Source organism: Peromyscus maniculatus, chromosome 9 (genome assembly GCF_049852395.1).
Source record: "Peromyscus maniculatus bairdii isolate BWxNUB_F1_BW_parent chromosome 9, HU_Pman_BW_mat_3.1, whole genome shotgun sequence".
Taxonomy (NCBI): domain Eukaryota; kingdom Metazoa; phylum Chordata; class Mammalia; order Rodentia; family Cricetidae; genus Peromyscus; species Peromyscus maniculatus.
The window spans coordinates 35245283-35265099 of NC_134860.1; the positions used below are offsets into that span (position 1 = coordinate 35245283).

General features: G+C 45.1%; 2 protein-coding genes across 7 annotated transcripts in view; one reads left to right on the top strand and one right to left on the bottom strand.

Moving 5' to 3' along the window:
* Positions 1 to 19817, bottom strand: part of LOC107403025 (disks large homolog 5-like) — a 40630-nt gene that overhangs the window by 17155 nt on the left and 3658 nt on the right. Inside the window, exon 3 of one of the 5 annotated variants that reach the window (XR_013042271.1) lies at positions 18535 to 19642. The exons of the other annotated variants lie outside the window; for them this stretch is intronic. The gene's annotated coding sequence lies outside the window, so the exon portion shown is untranslated. Of the gene's footprint in view, positions 1 to 18534; positions 19643 to 19817 lie in introns of those variants that run through there. 5 annotated transcript variants of the gene reach the window in all.
* On the top strand, positions 9858 to 18588 carry LOC143267284 (uncharacterized). 2 transcript variants are annotated; one of them, XR_013042272.1, is made up of 4 exons: positions 9858 to 10274; positions 11474 to 11590; positions 12272 to 12445; positions 17565 to 18588. XR_013042272.1 is itself a non-coding variant. In XM_076544584.1 (3 exons), exons 1-3 carry the CDS (start codon positions 11424 to 11426, stop codon positions 17581 to 17583), a joined length of 360 nt encoding a protein of 119 aa, XP_076400699.1. In that variant the 3' UTR covers positions 17584 to 18588. The 2 variants fall into 2 exon arrangements, 1 of the variants encoding a protein (XP_076400699.1); XM_076544584.1 differs by lacking the exon at positions 9858 to 10274 and having other exon boundaries at positions 11424 to 11590.

A 19817-nucleotide genomic window follows, 5' to 3' on the forward strand; every position in this document is an offset into this window, starting at 1 on the left:
TTGTTGCAAACCTGGAGCCACGCAGCAATGGGTCCGGATCAGTTGAATGTATGATGACATCATGTTGTGTTCACATTGGTCTCCTTTGCATATGTGAACTTCCATTGTGACCATGACTGCTTTGGTAGCTGGGGCTCAGAATTGACCTCTGGGATTTCTTGTTAGTATTCTTATAGTCTGATATTTTTTTTTAATCTTCACTCTATCTGCCATGTTTTTTTTTTATATGTTTGTTATATATACATGTGGGTGTGTACATATCATATTGGTGCTCCTCCATGTGTGTGAAAGCCAGTTGTTAACCTTTGGTGCTGTTCCTCATAAACCACTGATCTTTGTTTTACTAATGTTTCTATTAGCATATATTTATTATGCATAATATGGGATTTCATTATGTCCTTTTTATGTATGCATATGATGTGGTTTTATTGTAATCATCTCCATTTACCCTCTTACCCACTCATTCCTGCTTATCCTCTTCCTCTTCCAAATGAGTCCTTCTGTTTTCATGCCTCCCTTTTTGAAAAATAAGCCAATGAATGTCATTAGTTGTACTTCTGAGCAGGGGTGAGGGAGGTGTTATTTACAGGAACTTAGATGTCTTACTAATATTTAGTACTATTGAAACTATGCCCACGGCCCACTCAAGCACTAACTGGCTACAAATCCTCAGGGAAGGACGAGGCTTCATGAAGCCCCCCCTCACACGATAAAATGTGGACAGCATGGGTCTGGTGTGAGTCTTATTCATGTTTGACATAATGTTTCCTTGTCTGGAATTACCTTGATTGTTTCTAGTATTATCTTTTTGGACAAAGGAAAGGAGGAGAAACTTCCACCACTTTAAAACTCAGATTCCTAATTCTGCATGGCACAACATCTGGGTACAACTGACAAGTGACAGGCCCCATGTCCTAAGTAACCCTACTGCCCTACTGGCTGTGAAGCTGCACTGACAACCATCTGCCCTTAGTGGTACCATGAGTAGCTGCTTGGCTGGTTTTGTTGTTTTTGGTGTTGGGGTATTTTCTCCTGCTATGGTTTGGAGCTTCTAGGATTAGCTTTTGACACTTCCGACCATCTCCCGTGACACAGGGTAAAGTCCTGGGTATTTTCAGGTTCAGCCTGGCCAAAAATGGAAAGTGTGTTGATGCTGTCCCCCTTTGAGAAGACAGCGGACCATCTCTTTGTTGCTGCTTACTTTGGGCAGAAAGACCTCGTATACAGTAGGTTTGCAGTGTCAAAGGCCCATTGCTTACAGAATGAATGTGTCTTTTGACTCCAGAGCCTAAGGCAACCTGCCCTCCTTTTTACTCATCTGTGAGCTAATTTCAATGTAGAAAGTTTGAGTTCCAAGATGAAAAGATGCATTCTGAGCCAATGGGGACCTTTTAGCCCTTGAAGCTGTACTTGGCCACATTGACTAACCCCAGGGTTGACAGGAGGAGCCATCAGGTAGCATCAAGGTAGCCTGTTGTGCCACATGGTAAGATACTTAGCATGCAGTTTAAGATCCAAGAACCCAAGAAAATAGGGGGACAACAATTTAAAGTGGAGAGATAAAGAAGGTGAATGGGAAGCCTGGCCTGGTAGTGCACAGCTTTAATCCCAGGACTCAGAAGGCAGAGGCCAGCAGATCTCCGTGAGTTTAAGGCCATCCTGTTCTACATAGCGAGTGCCAGGCCAGTCAAGGCTATACAGTGAGATTCTGTCTTCAAAACAACATCAAGGTGAAGTGAAAGAAAAGTGAGCAGAGATTAAGGTGGGGAGTGTCAGAATGGGAAAAGCCCAGGCACAAGGCAGAGTATAGCTGCCAGACACTGAGACTGAGTGCTAGCACCCAGCCATGATACAGGAGACTGAATTCTTGCTAAAGCCACGCAGCACCCACTTCCTGATGCTTCTCCACCAGTGACACCTTTGCAGCCTTGGCACAGCCTCTGTCCCCTACTCTAATTGGAAATGTCCCCTGTCTTATGCCTCAATCCTTGTAGCCCAGGGTTAGCTCTTACTGCTCATGGGGTTAGTCTGACTCTTGGCCTTTCTGGTTCTGTTTTTCTCTGTGTTACCAACTTAGAGTACAGTAGCCTCTTACTTGCTTCCTGTATATTCAAAGCCCTAGACAGCCAATACTTAGAGCTTCTAAGAGCTGAACTGTAATCAGAGGGAATATGTACCCATCTCTTCTGGAACTCGGTGGTAGCCTACCTTCTGATAATGACACTGGTATTCCTGGCCCTTCACTTGCAAACAACTTGTTATCTTTTCTTCTAGGCAGTAAGCTAAGGAAGGCAGGGTTTTTTTGTTATCATATCCAGAGTGGCTGCTTCCTAAGAATCTTCTCAAAGACTGAATCTATCCTGTGCCTTTGGCTCCTGTGGCAGAGCACTGACTTAGTTGAGTTGGCCTCCAGTGACTAGCTAGGCTGTGGCAGGCACTGTCCTTTCAGAGACAGTGCTCTTCAGCCATCCCACTATTATATCTGGGAAGGAAAGTGATGAGCAGTGTTCCTCCAGCTGATATGAGTTTTGTCTCAGATCCCAAGTCTGCAGTCCTGAATCAGTAACCTTCCCTCCACTGTGAGTCCACTCTCTGACCTCAGTTCTGATTGGTTCCAGGCCTGTCCAAGTGCTTCATCACAGGGATCCTGATGAACATCAGAACTGAGCTCTTCAAGACATTGTACAAGGCCAATAGTGACCCAAACCCATCCAGGAGGCCACAGCTCTTTGACATAAATAACTCCCACATTCCGTTTGCTACATGGTTCATGGCAGGAAGGCACCATTTTTGAGCTTGTCTTGTCCTGTCTGTTGCTGACTAAAACAATTTTGTGGCCCTCAGACAGAAGTGTATGTGACCTTACCAGTAATCATTGTCAGACAAGGCCCATGGCCTTGACAGGAGCTCCTTGGATGGTGAACTGGAAGTCTGCTTTTTTTCTGACCTGTGGGGGCTCTAAACTGCTGCCCACCCTGCCTCTGAGTCCATTACACCTCACTCTGTCCTTACTGAAGCTTCTAAGGTGTGCGCACAGATGCTTGTGAGCCAGGTCTAGACCCAGAGAGACTAGGACATAATCATGGTTTCTCACTCCTCAGTAAGGCTGGATTTTCCACTGATGTACTATTGGTTTAAATATTAAGGCAACTCCACGTAGTTAAAAGGGATGTTTATTTTGTGGGGTAACTTTCAAGTAAAGGGATAGGTAACAGGGTCTGGGAAAGGTGAAGCGCGGTCCAGCAGTGTTCTCTGGAGAACTCTGTTCAGTTTACCTCCAGTGTCCAGCATCCAGGAACCAAGAGAGCTGGCCCATCCAGATCTCGGGTCTTCAGGGGTCCTCTCTGGGCTCCGCCTTGTAGGCGTGACTGTTACCGAAGCCTCAAAGTGGGTGGTACTTCCAGGTTAAAGCTGGAATGGCTACTCACTACAATGTACTCAGGTAAATACATTACTGTTATTTATTTGCTCTATCTCAGAGCTTTTTAGTGTTTGTTGCTAATTTACTTTTCTAACCAAGAATATGTAGAACCAAGGAAGCCAGCCTCCAAGTATCACTGGGAAAGGGTCTTGGAATGTGAGGTCCAGCCCTTAGCCAGGCACTATTTGAATTTAAATATTGTAAAGTGAATTGAAATAGAAACGTCTAGTTTCCAGCAAAGTGAGTCTCATTTCTCCCAAGCTGTCTTCAAACCTGATTTGTATTCAAGTTGACCTGGAGTTTAGTATCATTCTCCTCCTGCTTCCCAAACATCTGGGTTACAGGTGAGGCCATCAAGGCCAGTGAGAATCATGCTACTTATTGAACCCTGGGCTTCATGTATGCCAGACAATCACTCTGCCAACCGAGCTATGCCTTCAGCTGCTTTTTCTTTTCCTTTCTTAACACAAACTCTCAATATGAAACCCACAGAGGCCTGGAATCGATATTCCTTTGGTGTCTGTACTGTAGAGTGAAGGGCACCACCATTAGCCTGAGGGTATGTTGTTTTGGTGGCTCCACTATTACAGTTATCTCTGCCAACAGCTCATCACATTTTGCCAAAATCCTGATGGATGTATTGTATCTTATCTGCTGAGACAACTTGGGGCTGTTTTCAACAATTAGTCTCATGGCTTCTGTGAGTGTACTCCCTAACCCAAACACCACATTGTAACCAGCCCTGCAGGCTCTTTCTGGGTGTACTTTAAAGCTCTTGTACTTGAGACCCGTGATCTTTCCTCCTCCCCATTATTCCTGATGTAATTTCTCAGTTTTTTTTTTCTCAATGTGATGAAAGGAGATTTTAATGAAGGAATGAGACATTCCTGGGTAGTGTATGGAAAATCAACTCTCAGTTCCCCACATAGGAAGTGCCAAGGGGTTTCTAAACAAGCAGAGAGAAATCTGTAGCTATGGAAGGAGGAGGTGCAGAAGGCAGATCCCATATTGGGCAGGTTCCTATTTCTTTTCTGCACACAGAGACAGAAGAGTTCAGAGTTTGTCAAGCCAGGACATTTCCTCCTAATCAGTTTCCGGGGTGGAGGGAGGAGGGTTGGCTGCACCCTCTGGCATGCTGTGACATTTTACTCATTCCTAGAAGTCTCACAAAGGCAAGCTCATGTTATTGTTGAGTTCTTGTCTCTACCAGTACACAGGGAAGGACATGGGACTTCCTGTTTCAGCATCACACTGACAGTCCAGGTCCAACTGAGCTTTTGTCTCTCAGCTTGTTTGTGGCTTCACTTCCTGACTGAGTGTGCTGAGACTCTGTCGTTCCTGCACTGGAGGCACTGCCAGGACCCAGCAGCAGCCATGCTCACGGGATCCACACAAAAGTGTTTCTGTGAGAAACATGACCTCCTCCAGGCCATCACTACTTCAGCATTGTGCACAGCTTGCCCAACAGTATCACACCAAACCAAAGCAGAAGAGTATAGAATATACTTCTTCTCCAACTGATGATGTAGAAAACCAAATCTGACCTGAACTGTGCAGGAGTTCCTGGGGTGATCATCCAAATGAGAAATTGCTTCCCTATAGCTCTGAGATCTGAATTGGGGACTGAAACCCACATCATAGTCCATCTAAAAATACAAAGATTGCCTAGGGTTTTGCCCATAGTTCTGAAATTCTTGCCTATTAATGTAGCTTTTCTTCCATCTATTAAAAACCTATAGAAAGTTATGCCAGGCCTGGTGCATGCCTTTAATTCCAACACTTGGGAGGCACAGGTAGACAGCTCTCTGTGTGTTCAAAGCCAGATAGTCTACATAGCAAGTTCCAGGACAGTTATAGTTACATAGTGATACCTGGTCTCAAAACAAGTGAACAAAACAGAAAAAAGTTGTTACCTGGAAAGGTAGAGCATTGTGTGGCACACTTTTCTTCCCAGAACACAGAGGCATTTGAATGCCTGTGAGTTTGAGGCCAGTATGGTCTGCACAATAAGATTTAGGACAGCTAGGACTACAAACAGGTACCCTGTCTCAAACAACACCAACAAGGAAGGTACCAGAAAAAGCATAACACATGAACCCACATGAGAGTAGGTTTGTGAGCCTGTCAGTAAAGACATCATATCAAGACATTTAAAAACCTTATTTATTTTTCCTGCATGTATACCTGTGAAGCACATGTTTGTAGTGTCCAGAGAGGCCAGAGTGGGCATAATGTCTCCTGGACTTGGACTTACAGAGGGGTAGGAATGGAACCAGGGTCCTTTTCAATAGCAATGATACAGTGAACAATTTATAAATGTATCGAGTAAGGTGTCCCAACATTGCACTTTTGTCCTTTAAATGACAAGTGCCATAATATTCATTGCTCTGTATATTCAGCAGAGGTTGCCATTTCTAATGGGAGCAGTGTATTCATTAACCACTTCAGAAACTAACACATATACTTTATGTACATGTACCCTTTCAGATATTTATGGTTCCTATCTGTGGGAAGATGCTGATGTTTTGTAACAGCATTGATATCAGGCTAACATTTTTATTTTAAATGTTGTGTTCAGTTTTACACACCTAGTTTGATTTTAAGTTGTTCCCTGAGATAATTCTATTCTTGGAAGTATGTCCTAAATTCAGCCAGATTTGGGGGCTATAAGAATTAAGCATGGCCGGGCGGTGGTGGCACACGCCTTTAATCCCAGCACTCGGGAGGCAGAGCCAGGCGGATCTCTGTGAGTTCGAGGCCAGCCTGGGCTACCAAGTGAGCTCCAGGAAAGGTGCAAAGCTACGCAGAGAAACCCTGTCTCGAAAAACAAAAAAAAAAAAAAAAAAAGAATTAAGCATGAAGAATTTGCATAGACTTAATGTTAAATATTCATAGAACCACCAGAACTCTCCTTTTACAGCTAAAGAAGGACTGGGCAGACTTCTGTTGGGATGTTTTTAAGTGATGTAAGTGCAGACCTCTAAAATCTTCTTAAAAGATAGAAGTTCAGGCTACACAAACAGTTGCAGTGGTAGGGCACATCACTTACTAATATTAAAGCAAAGTGATGGTGGCTGCATTGGCCCATTTCCCAATGCTTTAATAAAACTGCCCGAGGTGTGCACTCTGTAAAGAAAGAACTTTTAAGCAAATGAAAAACACAAGTTGCTTTTTACTAAAGAGTAGGTACTGAGAAGAGGGATCTGTTGAGATAGAGAGATCAGAAGTTATGTTTTGGGTACATGAGTTTTCTTTGCGAGGCAAATGACCACGCAGGATAATATACTTACTTAGTTCACATTCTGAAGGTCTTCAAGAGACAGTGGAGAGGGACAGAGCCTGGGTCCTTCCTGCTAGCTCTATGTATCCTGGGCTGATATCAGGGAGGATGGCATTTTAGTCTGGTGACCATGTTCTGGCTCTGCATATCTTCTCCGGTGACAGCAAGGCTCAGGAGTGACTAGACAGATAAGCTGGGCATCTCCATACCAGCTGTGTGTTTTTGAACTCTGCCAATTTTCTCCTGGGCTCTGAGGCCAGACCTGAGGGCTCTAAAGCCAAGTTGCATCCTGTGCAGCTGTGCATAGGCTTGGGGAGGCTATCTTCTGGGTCACCTGAAGCATGTGAAGGGAAGGAGAAGTAACAAGCTGGCCACCGAGCCAATCTTTCCCTCCCTGTGGAGAGATGGGAGAGTTGAGCTCCACAGATGGGGAGTCTCAAGCCTGAACTTAGAGAACCAGTTGGGCAAAGTTTCATCTCTCAGTTAATTTCCTGAACACAATCCAAGTGCAAAGGGTGGGCTGGGATAAAGTGTTGTGGAAGGCAGTTGCTGTCCGTTGTCTGCTGGATCTCAGGGTATTAGGAAGGCCATAAACCTCTTCTGCTGTGGGAAATCAGTAAAGTAAGAGGCAAGCAGATATAGGAGGGGGTTCTGTGTGTGTTTTGTTGGGGTACCATAACTCTACCTCCCAGTCCGGGGTGTGGTCATGGAAGTGTGATGTCTCACAATTGTTGGGAAGGCCAAGATGTCTGAAGTCCCAAGAACACAATGGACTCCAGGCCTTTTAGTTGCTCAGATTTGCAGGAAATCCTTCATACCTTGCCTTCCAGATCCACCCCTTCATCTCTGGCTTCATGTGCACACACATATATTCTAATTAATAAATTAATTCACTCTCTGTTCCCCCTCCCTCTCCCTGAACTCTGCTTTCTATGTTCAAAAAGATATTTTTAATACCAGTTTAGGCACATGCTTTGCTTCTAAACTCCAGTGTGACCTCAGCTTGATGGTCTCTACAAATCACTATCTAGATATAGAGTTGACATCAAACTTTACTGGATTAGGACTTCAACGTCTGAAAACACACAGATCACCAGTGGCCTTCATCAGACCTAGGATCCAAGGAACATGCTTTGGAGGAAATGGTTCAGAGGTCTGGAGAACATTCATTCCAGGCTGATGAGGGGCTGGGTCCTCTTTACAGGGACTGTCAGGATAAGTAGAAAGGTGAGGTGGAGCTTTAAATAAAGCTGTTTGGTGTAATAACCTGAATCTCCCCACTTGTCTACCTCTTCCCTGTTCCTGTGTTCTCCTAATGAATGTTGTACCCAAATCTAGCATGGCAACCTCCTCAAGAGTGTAAGAATTGTCACATGTCACTCTGGACCAAGGATATTGGCACTTTTGTTTTCTGGTTAAAGCACCTTAGTCGTGACCTACTTACTGCATGTTCTACCCCATTGCTTTGTGCTGGTTGCGCTCTCTCTCTCTCTCTCTCTCTCTCTCTCTCTCTCTCTCTCTCTCTGTATGCATGTTTGCATGTGTGTGTATGTATGTGTGTCTATTTTTCCTATCAATGATACCTTTTCATAGCCAAAGCTGACCTTTTATTTGCCACTACTCTTTCCTTAGCCTCCTGATTCCAGGTTTGGGCCATCATACTCTTTTTTTTTTTTTACACCAAATATTACATTTTAATATTTTTAGTGTATAGTTCACAATCTGTAGCCAGGTACTTACAACATTCTGAATAACGACAGACTGTGTATATAGTAGGGATCTTATTACTTAATAAGCTCAAACTTTCCTGTTGCTTAATGACAGTCTATGAATCAATTGCATAAAGCATACTCTCTCAGACAGGACTTAGGTGATGTGAGTATCAACTGGAGGGGCCCAGACATATAAAAGTGTAGCATATGCATTTGTACACAGCATATGACATTTGATAACAAGAAGTGACCATCTTACTTGTCCATATCTCATCAAATTTAGAGTGTAGTTGTTACATATGTTACTTGGATCCTAACAGCTCCCTTGGGGTAGGGGGCTTGAAGGCACAGCGTCAACGACACAGACACCAGGAGTCCATTGAAAGCAAATAATGAACTCATTTATTTAATAACAGGGTAGGCCTTATATACCCTCCTTCCAGCACCAAGTCTGTGTGGTCATCCCTCATTGGCTGGGCACAGTCAGGAACTCTGACAGTGATTGTTGCTAGGACCTCAGGCAGATTCGGCATGATCAGGAACTTTGACAAAGACTGTTGTTAGGCCTTTATGTAGATTATGCAGGATCAGGAACTCTGACATTGACTAGGAACTCTGACAGCTTCTGTTGCTAGGCCATCAGGCAGACTCCAGGTTGGCTCTTAAGGAGTACATTATGTGCATGCCTTGGCTTCTGGTCTGAGCCAATTTTTTCGACCCTAGGCCATCATACTCTTTCTGGGAGTATTTGCATTTGATGATGCCTGAGGGCCCTCAGACCTGTGCTGACCCAATACTCTGGTGTCTCCAGCCTGACTTGTAAACAGCTTATCCCATCTTCACTGACCGCTTCATGGCTGGAGTCAACTAGGGGGGACATTTTCAATACATGTGTGATTTCTCTTTGTTACACACCCCAAACTGTAATAGTCCAAGGATCTTCCCCAGGTCTTTGTCCCTTCACGGGACTCATCTGTCCTCCTTTCCATCAGCATGATATAATTTCTCAGCAATCTTTATTTCTCATCTAATTGAGTATAGATCTTAAAGAGGGGGAAAAGCCATCCTTGGGCAGTGTTTGGAAAGTGGGCCTTCAACCCCTACAGATAAAAAGTTTCTAATGAGGGAGAGAGCTGGATATCTGGCTTTGGAAGGAGGAGGTGCTAAAGGCCTTCTCCTGTGACCCTGGGGAGGCTCCTGGAAAGGACAGCTTAGCTTCTTGTGAATTGGCAGCAGAGCTAGCTAGCAGGTGAGGACTGTCCCATATGACATCAGCAGTCCCTTCCCTCAACAATTTCTTGTAAGTGGGAGAGCCCTGGTATCCTCCGTGATGTCACCAGTGCTGTGGTGACACCAGCCACCCTTGGGGCACTCATTCATTGCCTATCAGGTTCACCCATAGACATGTTGGCAAGACTGAGTAGGCTACTTGGGAGAGAGAAAGAAGAGTGTAGATAGAGTGGAGAGAGGAAGAAAGGAGCTGGCAGTTGCCTCAGTATAAAACAAGAAATAAATGGTCCTGGGGAAGGCTAAAAGAGTTCTGGGAAGGGGCTGGGTACCTTTCTGGATATGTTGGGCTCAAGTCTTCCAGGGGTAGGGCTCAAGAGCTGAGAGCTTCTGGGAAGCAATGGGCCTATCCTGCTTCTCTGGGTTCCTAAAAGCAGACCCAGAGTCAAGGATTTCTGATGGTCAGTTCAACAGAGAGCCAGGAATTATCCTTGTGATATTATCAGTGTTGTTACTACAACAACTGCCCTTGTGGTATTCTTCAGTACCTTCGATGCATGGGCAAGACTGAGCAGGCTACTTGGGTGAGAGAATAAGCCAGCTGGCCTTTGGTCTCAGCATAAAACAGCAAGAAGTAAGTGGTACTGGGGAAGGCATAGTAAGTCCTGGGCAGGGGTTGGGGAGCTTCCTAGAGGAGGTAGGGCTGGAGCAGGACTTACAGTAGTGGGGCTCAGCACCTGAGAGCCTCTTGGAAGTGATGGACCTTTTCTGATTCTCTGGCTTCCTAAAGATCAGCCACAGAGCTAAGGATTACTAAAGGTTGGTTTGACAAAGCCATGAATTGTCCAGGCTGAAGCTGCTCTTCTGGGAGCTCCTTAATTTCATCCTGAGTGTCAAAGAAGGCCAGCAGGAAGCACAGAGTGACTGCTGAGCTGTCCTTCTCAGGGTAGAGTGTTGCTGCACTTCATTCTCAGTGGATTCCTTTAGTTTCCATGGGAATCTGATGCCAATAATAGGGAGGGAAACACTGCTGGCCATGCTCCAAGGTCTCTGATATTCAGAATCTTTGGTCCTAGACACGTGATTAGGACTTGGTGGTGCTAAGCAGTAGGGACTCCAGGACTTACCTGCATCATATCCAATATGAGCTCATCACTGCTTCTCTCTGGTCTTGTTCCTCATACTCTGAGACAATGCCACCTCTGCACACGCTTTGGAATCCTAATTCTGTGGATGTGGGTTTGTGTAGCTGTGTGTTCTCCCAAATCCTAGGAGTCCAGGATCTATAGTAGGGCATGAGGATCTGACTGTCCCAGTTTCTAGGTGATATCAACACTGAGGTCAGGGAACTCCACTTAGAACAGCACTGCTTTTGGCCCGTTTGCATATTAGAATCCCTTGAAGACTTTGTAAAGTCATCCTGAAGTTGAGACTCCTTCCTGGAAATACTGAATATGGGCGCTGGGTATCCATGTAGCAATAGGAAGTCAGAAACAAAAATCTCTGTTGTGAAGACAGGAGAAATGTCATCACAGTTTTATTTTGTTTTTGGGGCAGGGAGCATTCCCATCCCATAGAATCCTGAGAAGCTCTCAGAGAGCAAGTGTACTTCTCTAGGCCCACTAAAGGAGCTTCCTTTATTTATACCCCTACCTCTCCTGGCCTGTGGTCAGGATAACAAGTTTAATAAGTACCAGGATATCCCCATGCATAGGTGCTAAAGGATGTGGCACCCACGGGGCCAAGGTAGTTCATGACCAAGCCTAAATTCATGTGATCCTTGATGTCTGTGTTCATGGGGTTCTTTGCTTCTGGGGCTATGCCCTACCACAGGTATGAGCTTGATATGACAGAGTTGGACAATGAAGTGGTAACATTTGACCTGCAGGAATTTCAGGAGGTGATTATTGAGGCCTTGGAGAAGTGCAAGGATAAAAATGTCTTCAACACGTAAGTGACTGACTTGGCTGGGACTCCAGCACTTAAGAGAGACTGCTTCTGCCCTCCTTTGTCTTTTATCCCAAAGTGAAGGCTCTGGTTCCAGCCTGTCTGCCTCTAAGCAAGCAGCCTGCCTTGTGGCCCTTGGACTTGCGCCTCTTGGACTCAGTTTTGCTAAGTGTGAAGAGACGGTGAACCCCTCCCACTATTGTCCCACCAGCCTCAGGAGCCTCTATATAGAAAAACAGCTGGCACCATGAGGCAGACATCAGGCCGCCCTGGATCTATGGGGCTTGGGCAGGGTTTTACAGAGCTGGTTTCCATGGGACTCATAGATGAATTTTATTCCCTTTGGGGCTCCTGTCTTCCCTCTGAGGGTATTTACCCTTTACTGGCTGATGTTCTCCAATCCTATGGACAGATAAGCACAGCTGGGGGCCACTTCATGTTCCTGGAGGCACAAGGATCCCTTTTGGTTTCCGGGATTTCAGAAGTACTTTGTTTTCCTGGAATTTGGCTGTTCTCTGGATTTGGCCTGCCTCTAGGTGATGCTGTGATGCTCTAGATTGGCTACCATGGGCTCCAGTCTGGGGCTTTCCAGGGACCATGGACCTTGCAGGGATGGTGGCACCTGAGATGGAGGCTGGCTGGGATTCACCCTTTTTTTTGGTGGTTGTTCCATATCTTACACAGCTTGCTCGAGGGTGAGAAGGCTCTGCTGGAGATAATATTGCAAAGGTCGAAACAGAAGAGCACAGAGTATCAGGAGGAGGAGCTTCTTAGACTGCAAGAGTGCTGTGAGAAGGTGAAGAGGACCTGTGAGGAGCTCCTGAGAAGATCAGAGACCTCTGAGCCAGGCATCAACAGGTACAGTGAGCCAGCAGGGACAGGCTGCCCAAATGTCTAATCATAGACATGTACACACGCACACACCCATGTGACCATGCACCTACTTATCCAGCAGCTGACCAACATACCATCCAGTTGTTCATTTGTGTGATCATTCACAAGTATTTCTGGGAACTTAGCCTCTTGTGAGAAACTGAATGATTGACAAGTAACCCCTCCCTCTCTGCTAGAAGTTGCAGTCCATTGAGGGAGACAGGTCAGTCACATATCACACACGTACATGTCATTGCAGTAGGAGGGGCCCTGTGTAGGGATCCACTTAGGGGACATCACAGAAACTTGAGTAAATTCAGCGACCTGTGGCTCATTTACTTTGTTGGGGTCATGAGGGGTCCCCAGTGGGAAGCACGGTTTCAAGAAGTGCTCAGTGCAAATACTGATTGAGTGTTTCCCATTGTCATCTTTTTGGGGGGCATGTGACCCTTCTCCCTTGTTTTGTTCTTTCCACTTTGCTTAGGTATCAGCTTGTCAGCCCTGTTTTCTGTGAGTGGCGCTGGAGAGCTCTCCCATCCTGGAGCTTCCAGCCTGGAGCTGACTGGATGAGCATAGATGTGGGAAGGACTTTTGACAAGCAGGCAACTTAGGGGTGGGATTTGGGGCTTCAAGAGAAAATATTCTCAACATAGTCTAATCAAATAGAGCACACTGCCCTAGACATGAGTAGCAGAGTTGTGGGTCTCTTTCAAACAGCTGGTGTGCTTAGTCTAAATTCAACTGTTGATCCAGCATGAAGTCCTCCTCATTACTTTCTGCTCACGTATGATTTCTGTGGTGTGTCTGTGTGATGTATGCATGTCTGTGCAGATGTGTACTTTGGTGTATTAGAAGGTCAGATAATGTCACCCGTGTCTTCCTCTTTTGCTCTCTTCCTTATTCCCTTGAGCCCAGGTCTCAGTGTTATGGAACCCAAAACTTCCTGTTTGGGCTAAGCTTGCTGCCCATAATTCTTTGGATTTTCTGGTCCTCTACCAAGTGGAGTCTCCCATCTTATTCTGTCTCATCTAATTGCTACAAGGTTCAATTGCTCAAAAAGAGAAAGGACTTGGTGGCTTTCTCTTAATGTTTATACATTTTTATTACTTTGGAATCAATGTTTTTAATAAATAGCAAAAATGAAACAATAGAGCTATTTTAAAAATAAAAAGTAGACTTCTTTCCTCTTGCTACACAAGTAACACCACAGGAAATATCTAGTTTGTCTCAATGGCCTCACAAAACAATCCTAGGATGCATCTTGTTGCTGACTGTATCATGTGCATGGATGTGTCTTAACACAAACTCCCCCTCATAGCTGTGCAGAGTGCTACATTTCAGAAAATCACTGAAGGTAACTCCATTAGCCTTCTCCTGCCTGACATGGAGACTGTTTTCATTGTAATTATTGAAATGTAATCTGTTGAAATGTTCCTGGGTAATGACCATGAGTCACTGGTCTCCTCTGCAGCTATCAAAGTCTTCTGTGGAGGAGCCAAGGCAGGTTTAGTGAAGAGACTATGATGGGTCCACTTGGAGCTAGCTGGAAGACTTGTTGTGAGCCCTCCTCCTCGGGGACTTGGTCTTGTGTGGTCCAGCTTAACTCTGCAGACCTTGTAATTTCCTTGTAGGATCAGGGAGTCCTGGGATGGAAAAAGGTCCTGGAGGGGTAAATAAATATAGGCCAGAGCAGCAGAGCCTGGCTGAGTCTAAGAGCCTTGTAGACAGTAGGAAGGACCCACTACCACTCCCTGCAGCAGAAAAGGTGTTACAGCAAGCTAGTCCTCTCCCTTGCCTCTCTGGGCTCAGTGTGTGCGTGTACGCATGTGAGCACACACATGGGGGAAGACATGTGTGCATGAGTTTGTGTTTGTGGTATGTTTTTGTGAATCTGTATTGGTGTGGGAGTGTCTGTGTAAGCCTCTTTATGTGCTTGTGTTTGTGTGTCTGCACGTATTTGAATATTTGTGCGTGTGTGTGACTTTAAATATATACAGGCCTTTGTGTACATGGTATTGTCCCTCAGTGTGTGTGTATGTTCCCAGATATGGGTGAGCATGTTTGTGCCCATGTTGCCTGTAGGTGTAGGGATATGTGCTTTTGTGGGTATTTGTGTATATTCATAATCTATGTGTGAGTGTGTGTTTTGGCATTGAACATGGCACTAGTGTGTGTGTTTCTGCATACATCTATGTTCACTTGCTCATGGAACATCTTTAACAATGATGGAGACCAATTTTTATAAGAAAGTACTGTTTGTCCTGTTCTGGATATTAAGACTTTGCATCCATCAAATAATCACATGTGGCCACCCAAATTTTGGCATGTAGCTCCCTAAAACAAAAGGACACAAAAACTGCTGTAAACACAAATGTTTTCTGGTGTTTGTAGAGGCAAAGATATTTACCTGGAAATATATCCTTTGGAGAAAACCAAAAGAATGGGGTACATGAAGGCGTGGAGGAGGACGCTGTGGCAGATGAAGGTGCCTGAGAAGTAGGAAAGGCTGGCTGAGGGTGTGTGTCCCTTCACTGCTCTGGAGGAATGGTAGCTACACGCTTGACAGTCAGGTGGTTCCAAGTGTTCTCTCTGCACCATGTTTTGTTCTTACCCTTACTTCCGGCCACCATTTTCTTTCTACCTTTGCCCAACTTTGGCTCAGTTAACTTGGCCTGGGAGCTGGACCTGGATTTTATTCCTTGAGAAATTCTGAGTTGCAGTGTGCTTGCAGCTGCTTCTCAGTCCGGCAGGAGTCCCATAGCCATGACTAGTGTGAGAACAGCAGCGTCTCAGTGTGGCCCACTTAGCTCATGTTATTCTAAAGCACTAACCCTGCGCTGTTTGCAGCACTCAGGAACTGAATTAAAGTCAGCCTCGTGGAGGGCTGGGAGAAATGAGAACCCTCAGACATGGCTGGTGGTGTGAAACTGTATCGCTCTGTGTAAAGGCAGTACAAGTCTTTGAAAGTCAAACTGCACTTACTAGGTGACACTGTTATTCTAGGATGAGAAAGAGGTGTCCACAGAGAAATTAGGGGACATCCGGGTTTTATCAGCCTCCCTCATAGCAGCACCAAAGTAGATACTATCCAGATGGTTATCAGCCTAAGGGTGAAAACGTACAATGTGCTTGAGCCCTTCCATGGAGTATTGTTCAGCATGAAGTAATAAACACAATCATTTGGCCTTGGGTTAGCCTTGTGTTACTCAAACAAATCCCTAACCCAATCACCTTACAGAGAGTACTGGTTTGTTTTAGCTCCTGGTTGTAGAGATTTTTCTAGTTATCTGAGCTCATTGCTTTGGACACAAAGTAAGGCTGACTATGATAAAAGGAACAACTTTTGGAGAAAGCTTCTTGACTTTGAGCAACTAGGAAACAATGAGTGAGAGTAAGGAGATGGTGGTGGACCACCATTCAGTGGTCCTGTGCTGGGGAACAAGCCTACCATGCACAGGCTTGGGGACTTGCTATGCAAGCTTGGCTAACAGGCCCAGGACTCCAGAGCTCCTCCTGTCTGTACATCAGGTTTATAGGGCAGGCACTACATTGACTGGGCTGTCTATTGCCCCTGCCCACTGCATTCTTCTTCATCCAACAAAAGCTCACTTTCTTCTCCATAGTACCCCAGGTAATCTCTTCTCACATTAGCATTAACTGGGAAACTAAACATGTGGCTGCAATGCAGTATGTTTGTATGTGTCCATACATGTACTTGTGCATGTTCAGGAGACTGTGTGTATGCATGTGAATGTGCAAACGTCCACTAAGAACAGAATCTTTGAATGAGCGGGAGCATGAAAGGCTCCTTGAAAAGTTTCAGGACCTGCAGAAGCAGAAGGAGCTTTACCCAGGAAAGCAACTTAGCAGAAAAGCCAGGGCATCACTTGGATGGTTGTGAGATGAAGTAGGGGCCCAAGCTGGGAGTAGGGGTTAGAGCTGTGTAGGCCCCCTGTACCTGGATCTCTGTTCTTGTTGGAATTCTCCCCATCTGCATAGTTCTCAGCCACAGCAAGGGAAAGAAACCCTCAGAGTATTGTGCTGGTTCAGTCAACAAGAATTTCTCTCCAAGAATCAATGTTTGATCTTTAGTGTTCTGGGGGGATTGTGTACCCCTTCCTCCATTCTGAGCTCTCTTGGCATGCTCTGAATACCTTTTCCCTTAAGTGTCCCCACAAATCTCCTTAGGGCATGTCCCAACCTAGGAGGATGAGGGTTAATTGTGGAAGACAGTGCATCCTCCTGACACTTTGTTTTTCTTCCAGAAATCATCTTTAGAGACAATTTCCTACTCTTGCGCAGATTTGTACATAGAACACTCCTGATTTCAGGCTCTCTGCAGTTTGCATTGGTTTCCTGTGAAAAGGTTTCTCTGGTTATAAGCAGATTTAGGGGTTAGGGGGTTGATCCCATGTAGGGTTCTGTGCTATAGGAATAATCACAACCTTCACTGCAGTGTTGTGTAGGCTCCTCTAGAGGGCAGTGTTGTGTAGGCTCCTCTAGAAGGCCTCCATATAGTTTCCCAGGCTGCTCACATTCACCTGGTATCGAATCAAGCCGTGCATTATCTCTCCTGTACTGTCACTCAGACATTGCTATGCTGCTATTTTTCCAAAATAATGTATCTGGACAATGTGTTCTTTTTTTTTTCTAGTTCAGCACAATGTGCTTATCTAAGTTCAACTTCTAGCAGTTTTAAAAGATGAGAGAAAATCCAGGCCCAGATACTCTCTGACCATTCCCCCTTGCAGATGCAGGGAATGACCTGTGCTGAGATGTCACAGTAGATTAGCTGGGGGAGGCTGCAGAGCTGGCCTTCCTGTGTCCCAGCTGCCTTCCTTTAGGTTTGAAAAAGTCCAGCATGAGCTAGACCAGGCCACAGTCCAGGATGAGAGCCTCCTGCAGACAGGGCTGCTGCAGCAGAGCACTGAGTGTGCCAGGCAAGTGAGTCACTGTTGAACCCTCTCCTCAGCAACCATGGAATTCATGGAGTGGGTTTTTTTCCTTGACATTGATATGCTTTAGGAGAATAGGCCCCAATTTTGTCTAGTCAGTGGCTCAGCAAGGCTGCATCTGGGTCTGATTGCCTTTCCTTTTCTAATAGCATCCCTTCAGAGAACTGAGGAGGCTGAAGGAAGCCATAGCCACCTTGAATACATGACATTCTCCAGTCTGGATCAAGGCCTCCTCAAAAAGGACACCAGCTTATAGCTGAGAATTCAACAGTGAGACAAATATCAGCCATCCCCAGAGCACAGGATTCTCTCTCCAGTTCAGCGCTGAAGCTGTCTCCATGCCACACACAAATGTTGCTGAAGATAATGCTCTGCAGAGATGGCGAGAGTCCCTCTCTCCTTCTGCTGGTCATTTGTTCCTCTATAAGAAAAATGTCTGGAAATGTTCTAGCTTCACAGCCTAGATTGAGGTGACCAGTCCTGATGTCAGGGTCACCTTTCATGTCTTTGGACTGGAAGATGCTCCACATCAAGAAGATGAACTTTCAGACATTTATCGCCTTAAGAGTGGGGAGGTTTGAGCAGAGGAAATGCCATGGCCAAGGGAGACCCGGGAGGTACATTTCCACACAGAGATTGCAATTTCACTCTTGCAGAAGTTGCACCAGGGAGGGCTTCAGAGAAGTGCTCAAGCCTATCTAGAGCTGCTGGGCATCCAGGAGGAGTCTGATAGTGTAAATTACTGCTTGTCATGATGGGTCATCAAGGATACTTTAGTACACGTGTGTCAAGTGAATTCAAAAGACTGAACAAAAGCCTGTGATATGTGACCTTGGTGAGGGCTTGAACTACAAAGCCCCAAAGAGCTGGGCTTACACTTGGCCTTGAAAAGTCTATTACAATCCATGACTGCCTTCCTACCCAGTATCTAAGGCCAGCCACATGTACATCAGTGCCACTAAATCTGCAGCAAGACAATACTGCTCAGCTTAATTTTTTGGTCTGGTTTCTCCTTGGATTTTTGGTTCATTTTGGTTTGGGGTTTTGTTATTTCTTTTGTTCTTGTCATTGATTTGATATTTTGGTAAGGCTGTACACTGTATATAATGACTGCCATTTTAAGCCCATGTTGATTAAAATGCATATTTTTATGAATAAAATGGAAATTTCTTACTCTTCTCTCTTAAGATGTTTCTTTACTCAGGCATGGTGTCCCAGTCTTTAGCCCCAAACCTCCCAGAGTTTTCACTGTGGTAGATGGTCCTTGAATTTTGGTTGGATTTATTTGCCATCCTATGATGAACTTGTGGGTTCTCAATGAGTCAAAAGTGGTCGCACCTCCAGCTCACTTGCTTTAATCAGCATAATGTCATCACTGCAGGTTTATTTTTCTGCAACTTGACCTCCATGACTGCTGGAGAGAAGATTTTCTTCCTGGGTACACTTAGAAACCTTTGGTCTGTTTATGTGCATCTGGAGCTGGTCAATTTGATCACCAAGTTCATTGTTGTCCTTCACTATGTTCTGAGATGCTAGAAGCTGGTTCATTTTATTAAGGAGCTCATTCCTATCCTTTGTCAATTATCCAGAGATGCTAAGAGCAACCAACCAACATCATAATTTTCCTCATTCCCCCACAAACTGTCAGAAGTTTTATATATAGTTAGTTACTGAGTCTGTTGCTGCCCCCAACTGGTGAGTCAGAATAATCAAATGCATTTATTAAATTTGTAAAGTAGTTTACATTTTGGGGATTTTAGTACACTTTTAGCTGCCAGGAGAGGACTCAGGAACCAGAGAGGCTGCTTCACTTCTGTAGGTGTTGGCAAATTGAAAAGCTTATGCAAGATACATAAAAAATTCATTTTCATACTTCAGTTACTCTAGAACCACTTCTGGTACCTAAATCTGTATTAGTCAAGCTTCTCTAGAATAGCGGAACTTATCCAGTGAATGTCTTTTCATCTCTCTCTCTCTCTCTCTCTCTCTCTCTCTCTCTCTCTGTGTGTGTGTGTGTGTGTGTGTGTGTCTATACATATAGAGGTAATTTAATAAATCTAAAATCTGTATATATATATATCACCAAAGGAACCAACAGAACCTCAGTCTGGTTCATGATCAATCCCAGTCCAAGCAGCTGACAGCTCAGCCAATCTACTCTTCCTGGTCTGGAGATAGTGGACCCCACACTCATCATGGCAAGGCTTGTGGTCTTCCTTACAGCTCCCTACAGCAGAACAAGAGGAGAATCCTGGAAAGAACCTGTAACCTACCTCCTGCTGGTGCTCCTGGTAGCTAAGCCTTCCCAGAGTCCCTCATTAGCTAGGGCCACCCAGCTGGGCTTCAGGACATTGGTAGTTACCCAACTGGGTAAGCAGAGGTAAATAACTTAGACAGCCCAG

Bases quoted from the DNA above. Each gene is read 5' to 3' on its own strand.
- LOC143267284 (XM_076544584.1), top strand. From the start codon at position 11,424: ATGTCTGTGTTCATGGGGTTCTTTGCTTCTGGGGCTATGCCCTACCAC. The intron at 11,591-12,271 runs GTAAGTGACTGA...TATCTTACACAG, and splicing joins GATAAAAATGTCTTCAACAC to CTTGCTCGAGGGTGAGAAGG.